The 22,152-nt window shown below is 39.9% G+C and overlaps 2 protein-coding genes across 2 annotated transcripts; one reads left to right on the forward strand and one right to left on the reverse strand.

The window, feature by feature from the left end:
- Window positions 1-2,977: 2,977 nt before the first annotated feature.
- lrrn2 (leucine rich repeat neuronal 2) lies at window positions 2,978-5,323 on the reverse strand. The gene has a single exon (XM_061070452.1). The coding sequence runs from the start codon at window positions 5,321-5,323 to the stop codon at window positions 2,978-2,980; it is 2,346 nt and encodes a 781-aa protein (XP_060926435.1).
- Window positions 5,324-13,933: 8,610 nt separating this feature from the next.
- LOC133000196 (acidic mammalian chitinase-like) lies at window positions 13,934-20,432 on the forward strand. The gene is made up of 9 exons (XM_061070061.1): window positions 13,934-13,949; window positions 18,223-18,424; window positions 18,689-18,854; window positions 19,047-19,171; window positions 19,261-19,384; window positions 19,485-19,667; window positions 19,753-19,872; window positions 19,959-20,097; window positions 20,182-20,432. The coding sequence occupies exons 2-9, from the start codon at window positions 18,348-18,350 to the stop codon at window positions 20,430-20,432; spliced, it is 1,185 nt and encodes a 394-aa protein (XP_060926044.1). The 5' UTR covers window positions 13,934-13,949; window positions 18,223-18,347.
- Window positions 20,433-22,152: the final 1,720 nt, after the last annotated feature.

The raw sequence follows: 22,152 nt of genomic DNA on the forward strand, positions 1-22,152 counted from the left end.
AGCTTGATGTCATTTTTTTTTATTCCCAGTTTTATTGGTTCTAAGCTCTCTGCGTATTTCATTCAAGTCACTCTTGTCCTGTCGACTTACTGTGGTACTAAACACTGCTGTCATTTGTTAATGCAGAATAGAAGTATATTTTTGTAAGTGATTGTACAATCTAATCAGCTGTGAAGAGGATGGGTATTGAGCTAACATGACACTTTGCATCAGCATGTACGAACCATCCAGCACACACGTCACTGTGGAAGAACATTTCACACTGGAATTCAATTTTTGTGTCAAATTGTTTTCGTATCAATCACATTTTCAAACCACAATCACCTCATATCATTTAGGGACGACGCCCACTCCAGCACCTAATGATGATGTCGGTTTTAATGTAAAGATAAAAAAAGTTACTGTTTGTGAAAAGAAATATTTGTTTGATTTGTTTATTTCAAATTGTTTTCTTTTCGATTTTTCGACTGCTTAAAAAGTTTGCTTTATATTCCAGCAGGTCAGTCAACATTTTATCTGCTCTCTGAAAATTAAAAAAAACGCAGCTAAAAATATATCAAGAAAACTCAGCAAGGTTTCCAGTGTGGAAAGAGTTGTTGCATCGGACGTGACAGTATAACTTGAAGTTTTTGCATCTTGTACTCTTTTACATGACTCGCTAAAATATTTATTTACACTTGCTAGTGACAGTTCAGAATGACTTGTTGTTAGTTGGGAAATAACATCAAATATGGTATACATATGGATAATTGTATGTATATACAGTATTGTGTTGCCTTATTGAAAGAGATGTATTATGTTTTGTGTGAATAAATACAAAGTCTACAAACTAGTGGTGAAAGTTCATTTTTATTAGCAGATACTTTGTTATATGAACCTTTTGAATTAAAGTCTCAGTCTGTGATTGAAGGTTTGTTCAAAAATAGAACTGAAGAGTAAATTTAGATGATAATTCAGCATTTGTGTTTCTCAAGGCAAATAACTGAACCTGAATCAGTTGTGTAAGAAGTGTTTAGATCTTTTGATTAAGTAAAAATAGATGTAGAAGTATTTCATCACAAGTAAAACGTATTTCAAAAGCTATTAATAGAGTTAAACCTAACCCTGAAGTGCAAAATACAATGTCAAATCATAAAACACGACAAATGATAAACATCACTACAAACATTTGTTTTTCTTCCTGTTTAAAAGACAGACAGCTCATTCATCCAATCAACAATGAACCTTGTCGATTGTAGGTACATACTTCTCCCATTGGAAATTTATGTATTTGTGATTTGCACTTAAGGGCCAGCGTAATTAATGGCCAAACGTGTCAAAATAAAAGCTGTCATTGTAAAGGCAGACTTGCCCCTGTCATTAAATTAAATAAATAAATCATTGGATTAACTAACTGATGTGGTATTAATTTTGATATAAGAAGTTTTGTGTTGACCCGAATCCCATATTATAAACTCAACTTAGATTGTATTATGTAAAACCTTAACTTTTTTAGGTTGCCAGTAATTTTAACTACAATTCATTATAAAATGCCCCTCTGAAATATGGATTCAAAGTAAAAAGAAGCTTACCTAAAAATATTCAAGTATAAGTACATGATGTGTTTAAGTACATCAGGTACAAAATCGTTTTAATTTAATAAATAATTTACTGCCTATTTCTCCTCAGTGTTACAACTCAGCTTTGTAAATGCACAATAAGGAAATATTACATGTGACTGATCTTTGATAGTCATCTCTATACTAGGACTATATATTTGTTATAACATTTTTATAAACATGTGAGTATAATATTAAGACAACCATAAAAACCTCTGCTCAGTTCCAGGTTTTATCCAGCAGGGGGACACACTGTGTCTTGGGTTTAATGAGTAGGAGTCATACATCCTGAGCTTTTTTTGGACTCATTTCTACAGTGGAGCAACAGCAGCTGCATACAGATAAGAAGGAGCTGTTGCTGTAGATGATCAGTAGGATGCGATTTTTATGATGGGAGTTTGCTTTAAAGTCTGTCATCCCTTGCTCTACGTTTAGTGCAGCTCACTGATGTGATCAACAGCTGGTTAATGATCATTATCTCAGCCAAGGAGGTTATGTTTTCACCCCTGTCTGTTTAGAAACGATAAAAGCCATAGGAACCCATAAGATTTAGCTGCAGATCTGGATTAGGGGGCGGATGTAGGAATTAGTTTCCCACTTTTCTTTAATATTGCGTGATTGGGCATTTTTTAACATTTGGACTTATGCGCTACTGAGTGCCATTGTAGGTTTTAGTGAAATCTCAACTCAGATGGTGGTAAGGATCAAATATGAAACAGTATGATTGTATATATTAAAAAGATTTTATTGTTCATTTATTGTTTAATAGCTGAAAATAGAATTTAACACAATCACTTCTGGATCACCTTTATGATGGGATGTTAGGCTGCTAATGTGGATGAGTATATATACTGTAGACATATATGGACAAGCGAAGCAAAAGGGTTGTTGACATCAATCACTTTGATTTACAAAGGCCAGAACAAGCGGGGATTTCACTCAGTGTCATTTCTGAAGGCAGAGTTTTGTCTGCTTGGTTCAGTCTGCAGAACATGTACAAAGGAAACATTAAAAACACCCTGGAGGTCTGAGCAGCTCTTCTCTGTAAAAGATCTGTCCTTGGTTGGAATTCTTCCGTTTCAGTCCAGTGATCATCAGCTGCTCGGTCTCATTTGTTTCGCCTGTGTTCACCGCAGGAGTGTGATTGTCCTGTTTTTTCCCCCAGTGAGGGTTTAGGCCTTCTTTACAATAACACAGAAACAATGTCAATATGTACTTTATATAAAATAAATACAAATCTCTGTCCGCATTTCTCTGATCTCTGACTCCTTTCTTCTAGCTGTTATTTACATTGATAGTTTGTGTGTGTGTGTGTGTGTGTGTGTGTATGTGTCAGTGTTTTTGTCTGTGTTTTACGCCATGTTCTAATTTACATGATCTCAGCAGTCCTCATGTAAAAGCAGCTTCTCACTCTGCATTGGCTGATGTCCGTTGCTCTCTTGTGTGTTATGATTGATGATCAGAGCCTTGGGACTTTTGATTTCCAGCAGAAGGGTATCGTGGGTCTCTTGAGCCCCCTCCTTGGGCAGAGTGTCCCAGCTCTGACCTGCCAGCAGCAGCAGTATGAGCGTGAGCAGCAGAAGTGTCACTGCTGTGGAAGTCAGCTCCGGGCTGAGCTGCAGGCCGGGCTTGGGCTCTGGGATATCCTTCGTCTTGAATGAGGCACACTGAGGATTACCCCTCTCTCTCAACCTCCTGTTGGCATGCTTGACATCGTGGACAGTCTCTAAATGTAGGCACACGCGATAAAAGGTCTGTGCCTGCAGGTGGGTCAGGTTGAAACTCTGCGTGCCAGCCAAGATGCGTGTAGTGTATATAGGAGTGTGGGCGTTTGAGTATATGGCTTGCCAGGAAAGGCGAGTGGAAGGGAGGTTGCGCCTACTATGCCAGGACAACACAGCATAATGTTGTTCGACCTCCCTCACCACCAACCCCGCATCCACTCTGAATGATGAAAATCCCTTCAGATTAGCGGACTTGCCCCCTTTTCTGTTCTTTTTTCTGCTGTGTACACCCACAGTAACGCTGCGTGTATCTGCTCCTAGAACATTCTCAGCAATACAGGTATATAATCCAGCCTCGTTGGGAGTGACCTTGTTGATCTCCAGCGTTCCCTCAGGAAGTAGCCGGTAGTGTTTGGAGGGGTTACAGGCAGTATCATTTCTAGCAGGGCTTGAGGAGGATGTGCGGTTGAATCCCTCAGTGGGTGTCAGCCTGGGGCAGGGAGCCGGAGCTGGTAAACCTTTGGTTGCGAGTCTGGGTGTAGGACTTAGTCTCATCCCAGAGGGAGTCACCCAGTACATTTCAGGCTGTGGATCGGCAAGACCTCTGCAGTGCAAAACCAGTTTGCCTCCCTCTCTTACTCCCACATATGATGGGAGGGAGCTGGCAGGGATGATAGGGAGGCAGAAGGCTGACATCTCCCTAGAAGACACCTCTCTCACTCTGCGAGCTCTGAGCTCCGGTGGTTCAGAGCACAAGGTGGCCTGTGGTTGGATGAAACGCACCATGCGAGCTGTCTCTGTATCCGTTTGTGTGTCTTTCTGCAAGGCCGCCCAGTGAAACAAGCAGTCACATCGTAGTGGGTTGGAGTGGAGGCTGACCTCCTGCAGACTAGGCAGAGAGACCATGATGTGCTGGTGCAGAGCGCTGAGAGAGTTGGAGTTGAGCATGAGACTCTCCAGCCTGCTTAGCTGGAGGAAAGCCTGTGGGTGAATGTAGGACAGACGAGGGTTGTTGGTGATCTCCAGCTTGGTGAGCTCAGGAAGATTCTCCAGAGCGGCTTCCTCAATAGAAACAAGATCGTCCATGTTGTTCAGGCCGAGCTCCTTCAGGTGGACCATGTCTCTGAAATCTCCTGTCTCAATCAGTTTGATGCGGTTCTTGTTGAGGTCGAGGAACTTCAGTCCGGGCACTCTCCTCAGCGCCTGTGTGGGGACCTTGGTCAACAGGTTGTCATAGAAGGAGAGGCTCTCCAAGCTGTCCAGCCCGTCCAACGCCTCCTCAGCCAGGCCTCTCAGACCCATCCCCCCAAGCACAAGACTCCTGAGGGATTTTAGAGCCAGGAAGCCTTTCTCAGGAAGAGCCTCCACTGGGTTTCCCCCAAGCATGAGGACTTCCAAGCTAGGCAAAGCCCTGAACCACCAAGGGTTGATGGTGGCGAGTCTGTTGTTGTTGATATGAAGACGCAGTAGAGAGTCCAGACCAATGAAGGCTCCAGGGGCTATTGAATGTAAGTTGTTGTGGCTAAGAAAGAGTTCCTGCAGAGCTGGCAGTGAGGAGAAAGAGGACTCAGGGAGGTGACTGAGATGGTTTTCATCCAGGTGAAGAGACAGCAGAGAGGGCAGGGAGGAGCCCTGAGTTATTGGCCTGACACGACTGAAGCGATTCTGGGAAAGGTCAAGGTCGGTGAGGTTGAGGAGCCCGTGCAGCACCTCAGTGTCCAGCTCAGAGAGCAGGTTGCTCTGCAGGCGCAGGGTGTGCGTGTTCGGGGGTAGAGGCAAGGGGAGCGTGGTCAACAGCAGGTCGTTGCAGTCCACAGTGGGAGCTTCATGGTAGACAGAGTCAGGGGAGAACCACGGCTTGATCTGGCACACACACCGCACCGGGCACGAGACGTGCCATGGCAGCGTGTGAGGTAGTGAGCCCACAACAGTGGGCACACACACGCTGACAAACACACACAGGAGACACTGTGACTGTAAAAGCTCTAAAGTCGGCCTCATAATCCCCACAGTTTCACAGAAGCTGATTTAGACGGATGAGTTTGTTATGAGGAGCTGAGATGAATCATTTGGACCAGGATTGTTTGGGAGTCGTGTGATTAACAGCTTTAAGTTGTGTCTGCAAACTGTAAAAGATGCGTTGCAGTGTCATCAATCATTAAGTGGAAGCATATTAAAGAGGGATTGTATTTTTAACAGCACACAGACATAATGTTTCTTCCCTTAACTACACAAAGAATGACTTTGTGTTGCAGTGATCAGAGGATGCACGATGGCTGTAGCTCAATAACGGCCTTTGTAGTCACACCATCGATCTCACATCCTGGCCCAGGTGCAGGACTCACAGCTCACAGCGTGGCAGCTCACTGTTCTGTCGGAGAGAAGAGGGGAAAAAGACTCAGAGTAAACGACAAAAGACTAAAACCTGCCTTTTAATTCAGTGTTTTCAAACTAAATGTGTACGTTTTTAGTTTTTCAGTTCGCAAGATATAGCAAAAACTACTAGACAAAATAACACAAAACCTGGTGGAAAGATGCAATATGTGTCAGGGGGGGACCCATACAATTTCTATGATTAGGAATTGAATCCAAGATCTTTTTTTTCTCTATAGATTGTGAGATAGAGCATTATTTGACTATAAATCTGATTTCCTAGAGAAAAATAAATGGATCTTAATGAAAAATTAGGCATATTTAGATGACTGATATTTAATTTAGGCAATTTGGTGCAGATTCATTGACTTAAAGGGGTATGTTGGGCCTTGGCAGAGGTATATGCTCTATTACGTGTCATTCTAGTACAAGAAGTACAAGCTTTTCAACACCAAATGATTTACATGTGGGCTTTATATTTGATGCTCCCAGAAATACAACAAGCAGAAATGCTCTTTAGCCTAGGACGGGGGAGAGAGAGGATGAAAAACATGTAGAGTCGAGTGGATTTTACAGAAGTGCTTCATGAAGACATGGGAAGAGGAATGAGTAAAAAAGAAGGGCACATATGAGAAAAAGAATACAGAAAGAAATACAATACAGAGGATACGAGAGGAAATGATATATGATATGAAATGATATGAAGAGATATACGGTTATCTGGCAGTGTTACCTTTAGTCTACAGGAGATTAGGTATGGTTAATATGCATGATTGATGAAGTCATATAGCATGTCAAATAAATAAAACAGTCACTTACACTATATAAATCAAAAACCAAGGGTCTTTGGTATTATCTGCCTCTAAACACACACACACACACACACACACACACACACACACACACACACACACACACACACACACACACACACACACACACACTCACAAACAAGGGTTACATCAGTATTTACACAGAGTGACAAACTGCTCAGTATTCATGTTACAAGATGATTAAAAATCTAGGTAGTTATGACCTATTTTAACAAATATTGGCTTTTAAAAGATTATTAATTTGCTTTATAGCACTGAATTTTGATGCATAGAATTTTGCCCTAATATTTTCATCCGATTACCACTATGCATGTGTTTTTTACAGGATGCAAAATGCACTTAGATAACCTATATTGTGGTATTTAATGGTTTTTAAATGTCGTTATTAACCATACACACATTCACACACATGTTTTTTTTATGCATTTCAATCTAAATAAAACAAAACCTGCATGACCAACTGTGGCTTGTATTCATTATTTTTAACATTTCAACTTTTTAAATAGAAAAATATCAACAACGTTGGATAATTAGTACAAAGTATTGACTGTCAGTTGTTCTGTTATCTAAAATCCATTGCGTGGGAAAAACTCACTGACACACGCCGAGAAGCCATGCAAGGACTTGATGCATAGTTGCCATGGAAACAGATCTCCCATTCGCTCTCTGTGTTAGTGTTTTGAGATTTAGTTTGGAGTTTGTTTTGGTCCAATCTGTGCATCTGTTGACAAGAACACTGATGAACAACAGTGACTGGACTGAGGAGACGTTGCATTCATCATGACTTCAGCTATAGAGGCTGCACGCGAAACTACATTTTCCTCCTTCGTCAGTCTTTATTTATAATACTGAAACAACTGTCCACTGTCTGTCTCTGAAGTTTGGTCTCATTAGAAAGAAGGTTGTGTATGAAGCATCCGCAGTTCTCATGAGTAACTCTGAACAGCTCTGCAGGATGTTGATGTCTGTCAGGTGATGAGGAGAAAGTGAGGAGAGATGCTTGTTTTCCTCAGTAAAAGAAAGGAGCGAGAACTGACAGGTGATTCAGTGAAGCACATTAGAGAAGAAAGACAACATGTCCTATTATACACCACTGTTGAATTGTACGAGCAAAAACAAAGTGAGCACTTTGTTTTGTGTGTGTCTGTGTGCAGTGTATTGAATCAATTTAATTTGTGTGCAGTAACAGTAAAATACAGGAGCTGCAGTTCTCACCTCCTGGGGTTCTTCTTACTCGCATATCAGTCATACACTTTCATCTCCACTCTCATCTTTTCGTGCAACCTCCTCAATAATTGAGACATCATTTCATTTTAAAGCACCTCGCCTTTGTCACAGTCTTTTAAAAGCAAGAGCAGTTTCAGGAAAGCCGAGCTGTGCGCTGATGGGTGTGCACAAAGGACTTTTGCTGCCTTTAAATATGAACAATTCAGAAAAGTAGTTTGAAATAACAGCTGCATATGACTCAGCGGCTACTTTCACAGCTCAGTCTCCTCCCTCGTCGTTTCACCGTGGATAAGCAGAGAATATTGTCTGATCTTAGTGGACGTTATTACTCCACCTCTTACTCTTCGGATTTCTATGAAAGTTTAGTGTGACTGGACTGTATGTGATCCACAGCTGTACCCCTGCCGGCTATTGAAGGATTGTTACACAAAGACAAAGCTGCACTGATCTTAATCTACAATCTGACATGGCCTTCAAGTCAACAGATAACTAAACACTGCAGGTTAATTATTGAGTTAAGTTAAAATAGCGATTGGAAATGTAATTTATTTAAAATTTAATTTAAAATACTGTCTGCATGATACAGATACACAAAATGTTTTCATGTTGATCCTGTTAGTTTACAGTAAATAGATTCTGTGTCCAATCAGTCGATTGATTTGATTAATCAATAAATCAATTTATTGTTCTAGCATTTCACATCTCAGAACATGACATTTAAAGATGTTGTCTTGACGCTGGGTATTTCTATCAAAGATTTCAACAATATTCTTCGATAACAAGACATAAAATTATTCTGTTGAATAATGATGAATCAATAATGGAATGCAATGAAATAAGTGTTAGTTAGAACTAATCCAACTCATTCAATCACATTTAGTTTTGTTAAAGATTAAATTTGGAGGATTTAGTGGCACCTACGCTGCTCTTATTAAAACCTTACAGGGCCCCTGCAGAGCCAAGGTTTGATTTGTCCGCTCTGGGCTACTGTAGAAACATTGCAGTGCAACATGGCTCCCTCTGTGGAAGAGGGCTCATTCTTTTCATCATTTCTAAAAGGACCCTGAAGTCCCAAACACAGGGCCTTTAATATTACATTCAATCTCCCTTCAATTTCAAATTTCCCCCCTCAGTGTTTTACAAATAATCTAAATTACAACTGAAAATGTAATGTAAAACCAAAGTAATGAAATTTACACTGTCAATTGCTGCTCTTACCATTAAAAATATATTCTGTGGCATCTGTTGACGCATTTGAAAGACAGCTAAAGAGTATTTTATTTAAACTGGCCTTTGTCCCTCCTTGTGCTGTCCAGTGTTTAAAACGTTGTTATTGTCAACCTTTTGCATTTATTTCATTCTTTGTTACTAAGGTCAGATTATTTTTTATTTTTATGAAGCATCTTGTGTCTTTGCTCTGTGAAAGTTATGATACATAAACATCGACAACAAAATCATAACAATTACTCACTTGGTATAGATACGTTCTCAGCACATAACATAGCTCGACCAGAATGTCTGTTTAAACATTATGCTAAACAAAATATGCATTAATGAGGAATTTAAAGAAATGCCCCAAACCTCTCAATCCATCTCTTCTGCAGAGCAAAAAACTAATATTAGATGTGTCGTTCACGTTTCTGGATCAATAACTGATCCATCAATGTTTTTATTGGGCAGATATCTATTGTCTCTGAACACTATTATCTCATATACTTACATTTATCTATTTCCCTCTACACACTCACCTGCACACCCAAAATATCTGCATATGTGATAATCAAATACATGTAGTATTCCATTTATCTGGTTGCATTTGTTTGGCCAGTTTGTAATTTGGGAGTACTCCTCATTTGACTTATACAAGAAACTCAAACTTCGAATTGATGTTTATCATCAAGTCTGTCTGGTACTTTAACGATCAGGGACACATGATTCATGATAGAGGGGAAATTATGAGAGGAAAAACATCCAATGATGCAGTGAGATGGAATGAGGAGGCTTCAAGTCATTCTTTATAAACCTTAACACGCTAAATCCCAAATCTTTACTTTCTAACTTTTCAAGTTTAATATGTGAGCTACAGTAAAGATCTATCTTTCTTCTTGCAATGAAACAAGTTGCGCAATTCTAGGTTTAAAAAAGAGGCAATTATGCATGGTTTAAATAATCAAAATGTAATCTTGTGCGCAACCATCATTAAGTCAGTTGCTTGAAAAATGTCAGACCCTTACTAACGTGAAAAAAATAAATCATAACTCTGATATGTTGTGGACCAGAAACATTCATGTAGAAGACATTCTGCAGAAGTTAAAGTGAAATGTTCATCATCTGTTCATCATCTCCATTTTACTTAGTTTTATCCAATTTAGCCTAATGAGGCAGCCAGAGAGGAGCATAGACCACAGATTATAGAAGAAGGTTTGGAGGAGAAATAAATATTTTCATGAGATGATCCATTACATAAGGGTTGTTTTTGTTGTGCTGCCTTGACACTGAGAGAGACTGCAACAGGGCGGAAAGAGAGGGATGTGTGACAGAGGTGAAGGCGTTGATTAAAAGAGAAAAAGCACAAAACACAAAAACCGATGCACTTTCCTGCATCTGCAACCACGGACCTCCATGCTTCTCTGTCTGTAGCATACACCTGCAACCACCACCTTCTGCTGCTCTCACTCAGAGTGTGTGTCCTGCATGTGACTGCATTTCTGCGTGAGTGCCACAGCTTCCTCAGAAAATGATATCAACACATTTGTCTTACCGCATGAGAAGCATCGACTACATCTCTCTTGCCTCCTTCATTTGCAGTCAGCCTCATGTGCAGGGATGCTGTGATTCTTCCTCTCCCTCCCAGTCACTCGTTTTTGTGGATCTCTTAAGATTCCTGAAATATCACTTCCCTCGCTCTCTCCCTCTCGCTGGGGCTGTAGAGAAAAAGTGGCACAGACTCAGTGTCTCCCTCCCTCTCTCTCTCTCTCTCTCTCTCTCTCTCTCTCTCTCTCTCTCTATCCCTCTCTCCCTCCAGCTACAGAGGAGATGAGGTGTGTTCTGCAGCAGAGCTTCTGTCCCTCTCCTCTCTCCTCCTCTCTTTCTGCTCACTGCCTCACTCTCTCACTCGTTCTCTTTCCCTGTGTCACAAGCCAAAAGGAAAATTACTTTGTTTAAGTTTTGGTGCTATTTTTGCTGGATGAGAAGTTTTTCTTTCCGGCTCCTGATGGCATTTTAGTTTTTTTATTTCAGTTTTTTAATATTTCATTAATATATAATTGCACTACACTACATTATTAATACACTGCTGCTGTCTTTTCCATTAAACAGACTTGGTGATTGTTGTTTCTGTCATTTTAATGTGGAATCTACTCTAATCTGACTCAACTCCATTACAAATCTCCAGTGCAAACTTCACAACAGGATTTCAGATGTCAATTTTGTACCATGTTAACTTCCTTTCAGGCTTCAATGAGATTGACATGGGGCTTATTATTTAATGGTGCTTGAAAGAGAAAGCAATAAGACAATAATTGTAATGTGAATGCTGAAGATGGAGTGTAAACTGACTCTGGGTTTTCAGCTGTTTATTTCATGTCTCTGATTCCATAGTGTGTTAGTGTTTCCCCTACTTTCTGTACACGTCCACATTGTGACATGGTGGCAACTGGTGGTAACTAATGAATAAAAGTTTAGTCCAGTATGTGTGCAGACAGTGAGAGGCTCAGTGGTACTGCAGAATAAATATATTTTCAATGAGACCACCATCGCTCGGTGTTAAAAATGCCTTTTATTTGGTTTTGCACTGAAAATAGAGGAATCCACTTTGACTGCACTGGAATGGAGGTATAACTCTACTCTGTGTGTTGATCCAGGCTGCAGCATTACAGCATTAACACAATAAATATCATGTATGCAGCATTAAACATAATCCTCTGTGGAATTAAACCTGGATGTTAAAGACGCTGACTGCTTCAAACTAACATTGGAAACCACGTGGAAATGAAAGTGGCTGTCTCTGCAAATAGCAGATACACAGCAAAATCGGGAGTGTTAATTCAACTCACAGAGTGTTAAATTTAACACTTTTTCTGAGTTTATATAATCCTCACGGATTCTGAGTTAAAATTACACTTTGAAAAGTGTTTATATTTTAACTCTTTAACAGTGATAAATATTTGACACCCTTGGTGTTATTTTATGACACCACATAACTGCACCTTTAACTCTAAATTGTGTTATTCCCTTTCACTGTGAGTGTTAATTTTTAACATACTTAGTGCTATTTTATGACACATTAAAGTGTATTTTTAACACTAAAATCGTGTTATTTCATTTTACTATGAGAGTTAATTTTTAACATACATAGTGTTATTTTATGACTCATTAAAGTGTATTTTTAACACTAAAATGAGACTGAGGGTCAGTCTCACACCTGTCTTGATAAAGAGAGCCGAGGGATTTTGTTATGGTTCATTGGGTGCAGAGATTTGTGGTGAAGCTCCTCCCATATTTTATGATCAACTCCACCTGAAGTGAACTCAGTCACAGGTGTTAACATTTAACTCGCTTGATTGACAACGCTCGCAGAGCTTTTTTAACTCTAGTGGTGTTAAAACAACTCCAAAATCAACACCCACCAACTCAAAAATACACACTGAAAAAACAACACTACAGATTTTGCTGTGTACAGTTACAGCAGTGACTTACAAATGTTTTAGGTCAGTGTCAAGTTATTTAAGTAAAATGATGATGTATGAGGGTGGACAGCTTAAACAGCTTCACTGAACTGTGTTTTATTATATCTCAATAAGTTTGCTACCAAACATGACTCAGAAATGTCCCAACACAGATTCAGGGTTTGAGTCAGACATTCTCACATTTTCTATGATCACATTTTTTTATTTCAACAATTAAAAACACAAATTATAAAAAAATAAGTGAATTGTGTGTTTCAGCAAATGAGCCACAATTTGCTTTGTCAATGTTAAGCCGTTTTCAGAAATGAACTCCAGAGAATGTCCCCACAGTTGAGTCATTTTACATAGATTTTCTGTGTCCGAAAACACTCAACACTCATTTTATAGTCCACTGAAGTCCACAGGATAGTGGACTCATTGTTTCCCACAATGCCTTGTGAAAAGTAGTGTCTAACCGATGGTCACTAATCAACAACATAAACCATCATGCATTACGCTTGTGGCTTTGAAAGGAGAAGTGGGCAGCAAGTCTCAGTCTTTTATCTCTGATGATTCTACTCCTTATTATTACAAAAAACTCTAAATTATACTGAGGATAGAGACAGACAGGTTTGTTTTTGCCGGAATTATTACAAACAGATTTTTAAAAGATCCAGTTTTCTTTTGCCCATGGGCTCACTATAGAGTGCCCTTCATAGCATTTACTATATACTGAGGCAGGGGTTAGTGATTGAGTGGCAGAGTTTGGAAACACAGCCAATGCTTCTCACATGTCAAAGTCCATGAAATTGAGGCTTTCAGAACAACAGGAAAGTCTCCAGAGTGTTCAGGTGACCAATGTAAACAATGCATTATTTTTAAACCATGATGACAAAGCTCCCAGATTCTTAACTAAGTTGTTATTAAATCCCAGAACTGTGATATTTTCCCAAATTTAACCGAAAGTTTTTTGTACCTGAGCCTAAGCAAACCTTCACCATGGTGATATCATAATGTCATCAGACAGATTCATTTTTCAACAGTGATTTGTAATGGTTGTGCAGAGCAGTCACATGTAATTAAGTTTAGTGATTTAACACTATTTTCAATTTTAGTTTAGAGCTACTTACTTTTACCATTAACATTTGCATTACCTGCACATCCCAAAATATTAATATTTGGTGTCGGTGGATTCTGAGTAAACATGTAAAATCACTGTTTAGATCGACACTGAGTTTATGCACATTCTGTATTTCTGTGAGATTTGGATCTTGCAAACCACAACTGTTCATCACGGAGTAACAGTGGAACACAAGTTTTCAGCAGCAGCAGCCGCAGTCGTTGCCAGATGTTTGTGGGAATGAAATCAAACACAAAATATGCATAAATACTAAATTATTATTAGTTCTTCAATTTCAACAACTTTTTTGCGCAACTCCTCCTCTCTGATTACTGAGTGGTGAAATAAAAGATACATTTATTATTTAACAGAGCTTGTGGATAGTGAGGAGGGGAGCCTCTGGTCAGTGATATAGAATACATTGATGCCAAATAATCAGCTATAATATTACTTTAATTTTATAAATGTAAAATAGTAAAGTAATGATGATATATAATCTTTTCATTTAAAAATATGTGATGGCTTTATGGCTTCAAAATAAATGCTAAGAAAAATGCATCACAAAAGAAAGACAGGTTTCAGTGCACATGTTAAGCTTTGTAAATGTGTCTGACCACAGTCCTGCAGTGTCATGCCTGTGGACATTGGCTGGGATTTGACCTTTATGCTAATTAGGAGTAACCGGCATGTGCTTTCAATTCAAGTACACAAAGGGATTCTTTTTTAAATATAAGAATACAGGTGAACTATTCTGAAGTTCATGAATCTGACATAGTTGAACTTTATTAACAACCATTTTAAGAAAACACTATCACACAAAAAAAAAAAGATATTGGAGAATTATTTGCACTGGAGCTACAGAAATATTGTATTTCTGTGTTTCAATATTCGTAGATGCAGTGTAAATAGTAAAATGTTCAGCTTAAGTTCAGTTTGAGGACATTTCTTCCTCATGTGGCTTTGGAGGTGATTTGGTTTCATATGATTCACCTTGTTTGCTTACGCAATCGTTGACCTAACACTAATGGAAAAAATAAACTGTTAAAGCACCCCATTCATCCTTATCTTTTTTCTTTTCATCGCAGTTCACATTTACAGACAGTATAAGTATGAAGAATGTGTGTATTGAGTGGGTGTGTGGTCACTGAAAATCAATAACTGGAGTGGTGGTAGAGGACAGAACATGAGGAGCCACTGCAGAATGTATTGAGAGACGAAGGAAGAAGTCGGCTAACTCAGTGGTCTGAAATATTTCTGCAACCTTAGGGCTTATATTAATGTGTATTATGTGTGTGTGTGTGTGTGTGTGTGTATGTGAGTGTGTGAGAAACAGTCAGACTTGGCCTCTAATGGCTTTCCTCTTCATTTACTTGATTCATTCAGGAGCCAGCACACAAAAGCACACACACCCACATGCCCTGCCGACTGAGAGGCAGCGAGGATAAGTGCTAGCTCGCTGAAAGGAAGGGAGCGAGAGGAGGTCGCCATGGCAACACTCGGGGGGCTGTTGCTTTTATTGGAGAAAGAAAATCAGCTCTGCCTATATCCTCCCATCTCTCACTCCTCACTCTTTCAAGTCAAGTCATCCCTCTGTCTCTCTGTCTCACCTTTCTTTCTCCCCATGTGCACTTCCTCCTCCATGAGCTGATGTCAGCTGTGTGATACGACCTCTGTCGTTAGCACTATAACTTTGTGACGGGCTGAAGATACAGCATCTTGTATAATGCTGCAGTTTAATCTGTTTTTTTTTAAAGTTTTGTTGCAATGTGTACACATTGTATTTCATATCAAAGAAATATGAGAGACTGCAGCAATGGCGAAACAAACACTGTTGCGTGCCAAATATCTGACTGTGTGTTTCCACAGAACATTGAGTCACACTCAGTGATATTAATAATACAACAACAACCACAATTATAATAATAATAACTGAACAGAAGCAAATCAAGCTTAGGAATGTGACTAATTTATGAGAAGGAGCTTTCTTACATGCTTGCGTGCACACACACACACACATCATATCTTCTTACAGAATATACAGTAACGCACGATATCCTTCGACAGGTTGCGTCGCCATGTGAACGTGTCAGTGTGAAACGGAGCATCCCCTTCCCCCGGCACAGCTTTTGAATTCTGTTCACAGGTGGACTGTTCCCCAGCTGAACCTGGGAACACTCAAGGACTCAGGGACAAGCCTCTCACATTACAGCCAAACGTGCAAGTGCATGTGTGCACAAGGAATAGAGAAATGATTGAGTATTTGCTGCCATGGTGACAAGCCCAGCAGTATCTAATGGCAACGGGCTGTTGGAAGAAGGCTGCATTTGGTGGGAGGGGTGACTTGTGAGGATGGAGAGAGCAGAGATAGATGGAGGGAAATGAACGATGAGTGCCTCTCACATTTAGTACTGCATTCACATTTTGATTGCATTTTTAAAATGTGTGCAGTGTGACATAATACATTACAGTTTAAATGTTTTCTTTTTGTCAAACCGAGGAGAAAAGGAGGCTTGTTATGCACTACAACTCCGACCATGTTCACACAGTATCCAAAAATCACAGATAGCAGAGTCATGGATGGGAATAAAAAATTGATGTATTTTAATTATAGAGTATTATCACGGTTATTCTGTAGTATTTTATTTTGTACAGATAGATGCCATTCAGTAGCTAAATCCTGTCTCCCTATCACTGTGTGTGGCGTGATATGAGGATGGCAACAGGTCTGTGTTTATCTGCTGTTTCCCTTTACATGGTTGCCATGGTGAAAGAGACAGAGAGGCTGTTAGGAGGTTAAATAAGTTGAATTAAGAGTTAATAGTTCTCCATAGTGATGAAGAACAAGCTCTGTTGTGTCAGGGGTTACGACCTGTGTTGATTGCAGAGTACTCCAGTGTTTTGTCATTGTTGAAAAGCAGACATCAATACATAGGAAATTATAAATAGTCTCTGATTCTGGAACATCTTCTAAATGGATCTGAGCGCTAACGGAGCTTATTCGCTCTCTCTGGTGGTAAGATTCGGTAGTGTATCAAACTCTCTGCTCTTTCTCACAAAAACATTGTATGCATAACTTTAAATATTTGCTGAACATTAAATTGATCACTTAAACCGCCAACTGCTTTTAAATGAATTCTGCTCAAATTTAAAATGTAAAACCCCAAAGAGACATATGTGAGTGAGTTATGTGAGGAATATTTGTTACCACTCACTAACTGAATAAGGATTCCTCCCCTAAAAGTATTTATTATGATTTACAAAACTCATATCATAATCCAGATCTGCAAAATAAAAACAAACTTTTTTTATCATAAAGAGCTCTGCATTATTTCTTGAGCTATTCATAAAAATGTAATAAAAAAAACAAAAACAAACAAACAAACAAAAAAACCTGTCCTAACCCATAATGCAAAGCTAAGTAAAAACCCGGAACCAATGAGGATTCATAATCTTGGTATTTAACATACTATGAAACCAGAATCTCATCAAGTAATTAATGAATTGCTTCAGATTCATTTATTACTCACTGATTTATTTATCTAATTTATTACTACAAAAGTGATCCCACAATTTTTACTGCAACCTGTCAAGCTTACACTCACACAGTGGGGTTTCTCTTGATGCCATGATTCATGCAGATGATTTATTTGTATTTGGTTTGCGCCACATTCCATGGAATAGCATTAATTTAGACCCACGCACATTTAATTTGTTTTTAGCTTTGAGCACTCCTGATTACTTTACATTAAAAATCTAAAAGTTTACTTTTCCTCTATATAAGTCTACAAAGTAAAAGGTAACTTCCAAGCTTTTGTAGTTCTAATTTTTTGGAATTTCATTGATGGAGACTAAGTGGTGGCTTTTAATGCCAAACATTAAAAATGATCATTCACATCGCATATCATCAAACTGCTGATCCACAACCAAGGGCAGGGAAGGACACACAAACATCTGTGATGACTGATTGCATGTGAGGGTGATAAAGCATGTGGCAGGGAAGTTAAGAACAACTTAGCAAGCATCGCTATCAAACAACTCGTGTGAATGGAAAAGGTGGGTAATTCACTTACGTCATGAGGACCGATTATGGAAAATAACATTTTAAAAACACTTGTAAACCATTGAAAGGGAAACAGTGAAAAACCTGATGTGAATATGCAGCCACGTGACACAGTAAGACACTGTTCTGCCAATTTAAAGCCTTCTAAATAATTAGTTTATATTGGATCATATCATTATCAAAAAGTCTTATGAAGGTTATCAGCTGTGAACAAATAAAATAATAAGTTTGACATTTTACTTTTGCTGAGTCTTCAAGCCTGTTCAAACACACTTCACAGATTTTGCAGATATGGAAGAGGACCTGAGGAGTATAAAAGAGTCCGAGGAGCCTAAGCTCATTCTACAGACACAACATGGGCAAGCTCCTCATCTGCGTTGGTAAGCTGAGCTCCTTGTTAACAGAAACTTTTCAAACTTTGTAACAACCCAATTTAACTTCATGTTAACTTGTCAACCTGCTGCCTCTTCCCTCTCTCCTAATCGGTTTTCTTCTCTCTGCAGGACTGGCACTCCTGCTGCACGTGCAGCTAGGTAATTGTATCCTCTCTCCACTCAGTGTTGCTCATGCGTATTGAAGTTTGTAACCTTGTGTAAGAGTGATTATTCAATGTGCCGCATGATCATCCTACATCCTCTCCTGTTATTTCACCAACTGGGGACAGTACCGTCCTGGAGCAGGCAAGTATTTCCCCACCAACATTGACCCATGTCTCTGTGACCATCTCATCTATGCCTTCGCTGGAATGGACGGCAACATGATCAAGACCTACGAGTGGAACGATGAGAAACTCTACGGACAGTTCCAGGCTCTGAAGAACCAGTAAGTAAACACAAATTCTCTGTAGTGACAGTGAGACTCCAGAACACATGGAAACACACATTACAATACTTTGATAATGAGAGAGTTTTAAGTGGATGTTGTTGTCGTTTGCAGGAACAGCAACCTGAAGACTCTGCTGGCCATCGGAGGCTGGAACTTTGGTACTCAGAAGTAAGTGATGACACGAGGATCAATATTCTCACCAAGAGGATCCTGTGACACTTGCAGGAACTTTGCTCTGACTGTCTGCTTGACCTCCTCCAGGTTCACAGCCATGGTTTCCTCCCCTGCCAATCGTCAGACCTTCATCACCAGCGTGATCACATTCCTGCGTCAGTATGAGTTTGATGGTCTGGATATTGACTGGGAGTACCCCGGCTCTCGTGGCTCCCCAGCTCTGGATAAGGAGCGCTACACCGTCCTGGTCCAGGTGGGTCTTACTGAAGGTCTATGGTGAATCCAGGTTGTAGACCAATGCTACTGTGGTGACATGTCACTGGCAAAACCTGCAAGTAACTGATTTAGAGTCTTAAGAGTGTGACCTATCAATTAACAGATGGATGTATCTATACTTTTAAAAACATGCAGCTGTTACTGTTTCTTTCTCTTTGTCCATTTAAAGGAACTGATGAGTGCCTTTGAGGCTGAGGGCAAGAAGACCAGCCGTCCACGTCTGATGCTGACTGCTGCTGTCTCTGCTGGCAAGGGAACCATTGACTCTGGATACCAGATCGCTCAGATTGGCGCGTAAGTGTGTGCATATGCATGCAAACGTTACACATCCTCACAATTTTTTTACAATGCGCTAAACATGAATCCTTTTGTCTGTTGTCCAGTGTGCTGGACTACATCCATGTCATGTCCTATGACTTCCATGGTTCTTGGGAGCACAACGTTGGAGAGAACAGTCCTCTGTACAAAGGATCCTCTGACCAGGGATCCATGATCTACTTCAATGTGGTGAGTGAAGCGACCATTATTTGTCTCTGTTTGCTGTAAATTAATAAACATGACATCAAGGAGGAGACATTCATGCTGGTCTGTACTCTCTCATGTGCAGGACTATGCCATGAACTACTGGAAGAGCAACGGTGCCCCAGCTGAGAAGCTGCTAGTTGGTTTCCCCACATATGGCCACACCTTCCGTCTGGCTTCCTCCAACACAGCTGTGGGAGCTCCTGCTAGTGGACCTGGACCTGCTGGACCTTTCAGTCGTCAGACTGGTTTCTGGGCCTACTATGAGGTTAGTGCTTCTTGTTTTCTTCCATGGACAACGTTTACTTAAATCTTGTGTGGATCCTTAAAGTAAATGTTCTCTCTGCCATCAGATCTGCACATTCCTGAAGCAGGGAGCCACTCAGGCCTGGGACAGCACCCAGAAGGTGCCATATGCCTACAACCAGGGAACCTGGGTTGGATATGACAATGTGAAGAGCTTCCAAATCAAGGTATGAAGTTGACTATTATTATTCACATTCATGTCTCCAAATGTTGTGTTTTTAACACTTGGTTTAACCTCTCACTCGCTCTACAGATTCAGTGGCTGAAGCAGAGCGGTTTCGGTGGAGCCATGGTGTGGAGTCTGGATCTAGATGATTTCAGTGGCACTTTCTGTGGCCAGGGAAGATACCCTCTGATCAACACCATCAAGAGTGGACTGGGAACTGGAGCCTGTACGGATTAAAAACACATCCGTCTGTAAAAATCCAAATGAGAATATTTTCATGTTTGGCCTATACTTTAATGTCTCTCCTCAGCTTGTGCTTCTCGTCCTAATCCCCTGCCTCCAGTCACACCAGCCGTGCCCGCTCAGCCCACTGGTGGCGGCAGCAGCGGTGGCGGCAGCAGCGGAGGATCTGGCTTCTGTGCCGGAAAGTCCAATGGACTCTTCCCAGACCGAACCAACAAGAACCACTTCTATGAGTGCAGCCAGGGAAAGACCTACAACCAGCACTGTGCAGTCAACCTGGTGTTCGATGACAGCTGCAAGTGCTGCAACTGGGCTTAAATCATCAGGAATTCCGGAACAGCTGTATAACACCTGTCTCATAAAACCTGAATAAATAAGGCATTTAAAGCAATTTTACATCCCTTGTGGTTTTGTGTATTTTATGTATGTTCTAATCAAAATCATTCAACTACAAATCAGCAAAGAGGAATTAGTTTATTTATCAATGATCAATATTAAACAAAAAACAAGTTAAAGCTGCAAGCAGCATTGGACGAGCCCTCGCACATGATACATGTCAGGGGTCCAGGCAGGATGAGGGTTGACACGTGCTGTTGCTTGCACCGAACACTGTGTGAATGAGTGAACCAAACATTTTGTTGGCGTGCAAAACCTTTAGACTATGCCATGATAATTACATGTATACTGAATAGAGATTGTGACCTAATGCCAGAAGGTTGGAAAGTATGAAAACATGTCAGCTTGCTGTTAACAGTGGGTAGCGCAACAACTGTATTGGGTAGTGGCATGTAGATGTCTTCAGCCAGGACTCTTCAAACTTTTTATTTTTAATTCTTATATTTTAACACAAATATCTGTACTTTTAACCATCAACCTTTAACAAAAATCTTGATTAATTATTGATCATTTCACTCCCTTTGTGTAGTGAATGAGAACATTTCTTATGACTTTTCTTATCCTACTACTTACCCCTCTTACAGGAATGGTCAGTCTTTATTTTATTTTTTGAAACCATGGCCTTTATTGATAGGGCAGAATCTAAGGGGTAAAGGTGGAAGAGAACAGGGAAGACATGCAGCAAAGGTCTCCTGAACCTGCGACCGCTGTAGAGGCCTCAGGCCTCAGTATATGGTGACAAGGTGAATTATCAGGACCCATCAGTATTGATTAGTTTGTAATGCCCTAATGGATGACTACAGTTTATTAGAGAAAAGAAATGCTGCCACAGACTCTCACCATTAAACCTTTATTATTCAGACAGTTATTGTTAAGACAGCACCACGAGTTTCATTCAGGTTTGTGATGCTCCAAACCAGGTTTACAACTTATACAAGCCATTATATACAGTAGTACATCAGTCCTGAGGTAGTACATGAGTTCTGAGCGAATGACATAATTATTACATAATTAACCTATTCATACTGTATGTTTTTAAAAAGGACATTAAATTGGAATTTCAGTACTTTCACAATTCGGATCTGTAATGAAAATAGTACAAAGTGTGGAATAGAAACTGTACTTTTTAGGGCCATAATGTCCAGCAGATAGAGCTCTTAAAAGAATGATGAGGAAAGACTATCTGCAGCAAACAAGGCAGTTCAAAAGCTGCATTAAGCTCTTGAATATGTAAACAGTTTGAACCTAATCGTTAAACAATGAAAGACATTTCGTGAAGATACATTGTGAAGATAAAAAATATGACACGTTGAAAATTTTAACCACTTAAAACTTTATGTAATTGTTGAGCTAGTTGTCCTGTTACCAACAGAGCCTATAAATTGTATAAACCTACCATCACAGCAATGCGTGTAAGTGAGTCCCTGTACACAATGACAACAGCAGCACTTGTCTCTAAAGGGAACTAATGAGACCGTTTTATAATCACATTATAACACAGTTTTTGCTTTAACTACAAACCTGACTTGAAGAAAAGAGATATATGTGTCTGTGTTGAAGGTCAGATCATTTATTTTAACTACTAGTTCTACATTCCGAAGCTTTGACATAATCATAATCAGTGTCAGTGTCATGTGCATGT

This window comes from Limanda limanda, chromosome 4, assembly GCF_963576545.1.
Source record: "Limanda limanda chromosome 4, fLimLim1.1, whole genome shotgun sequence".
NCBI lineage: Eukaryota > Metazoa > Chordata > Actinopteri > Pleuronectiformes > Pleuronectidae > Limanda > Limanda limanda.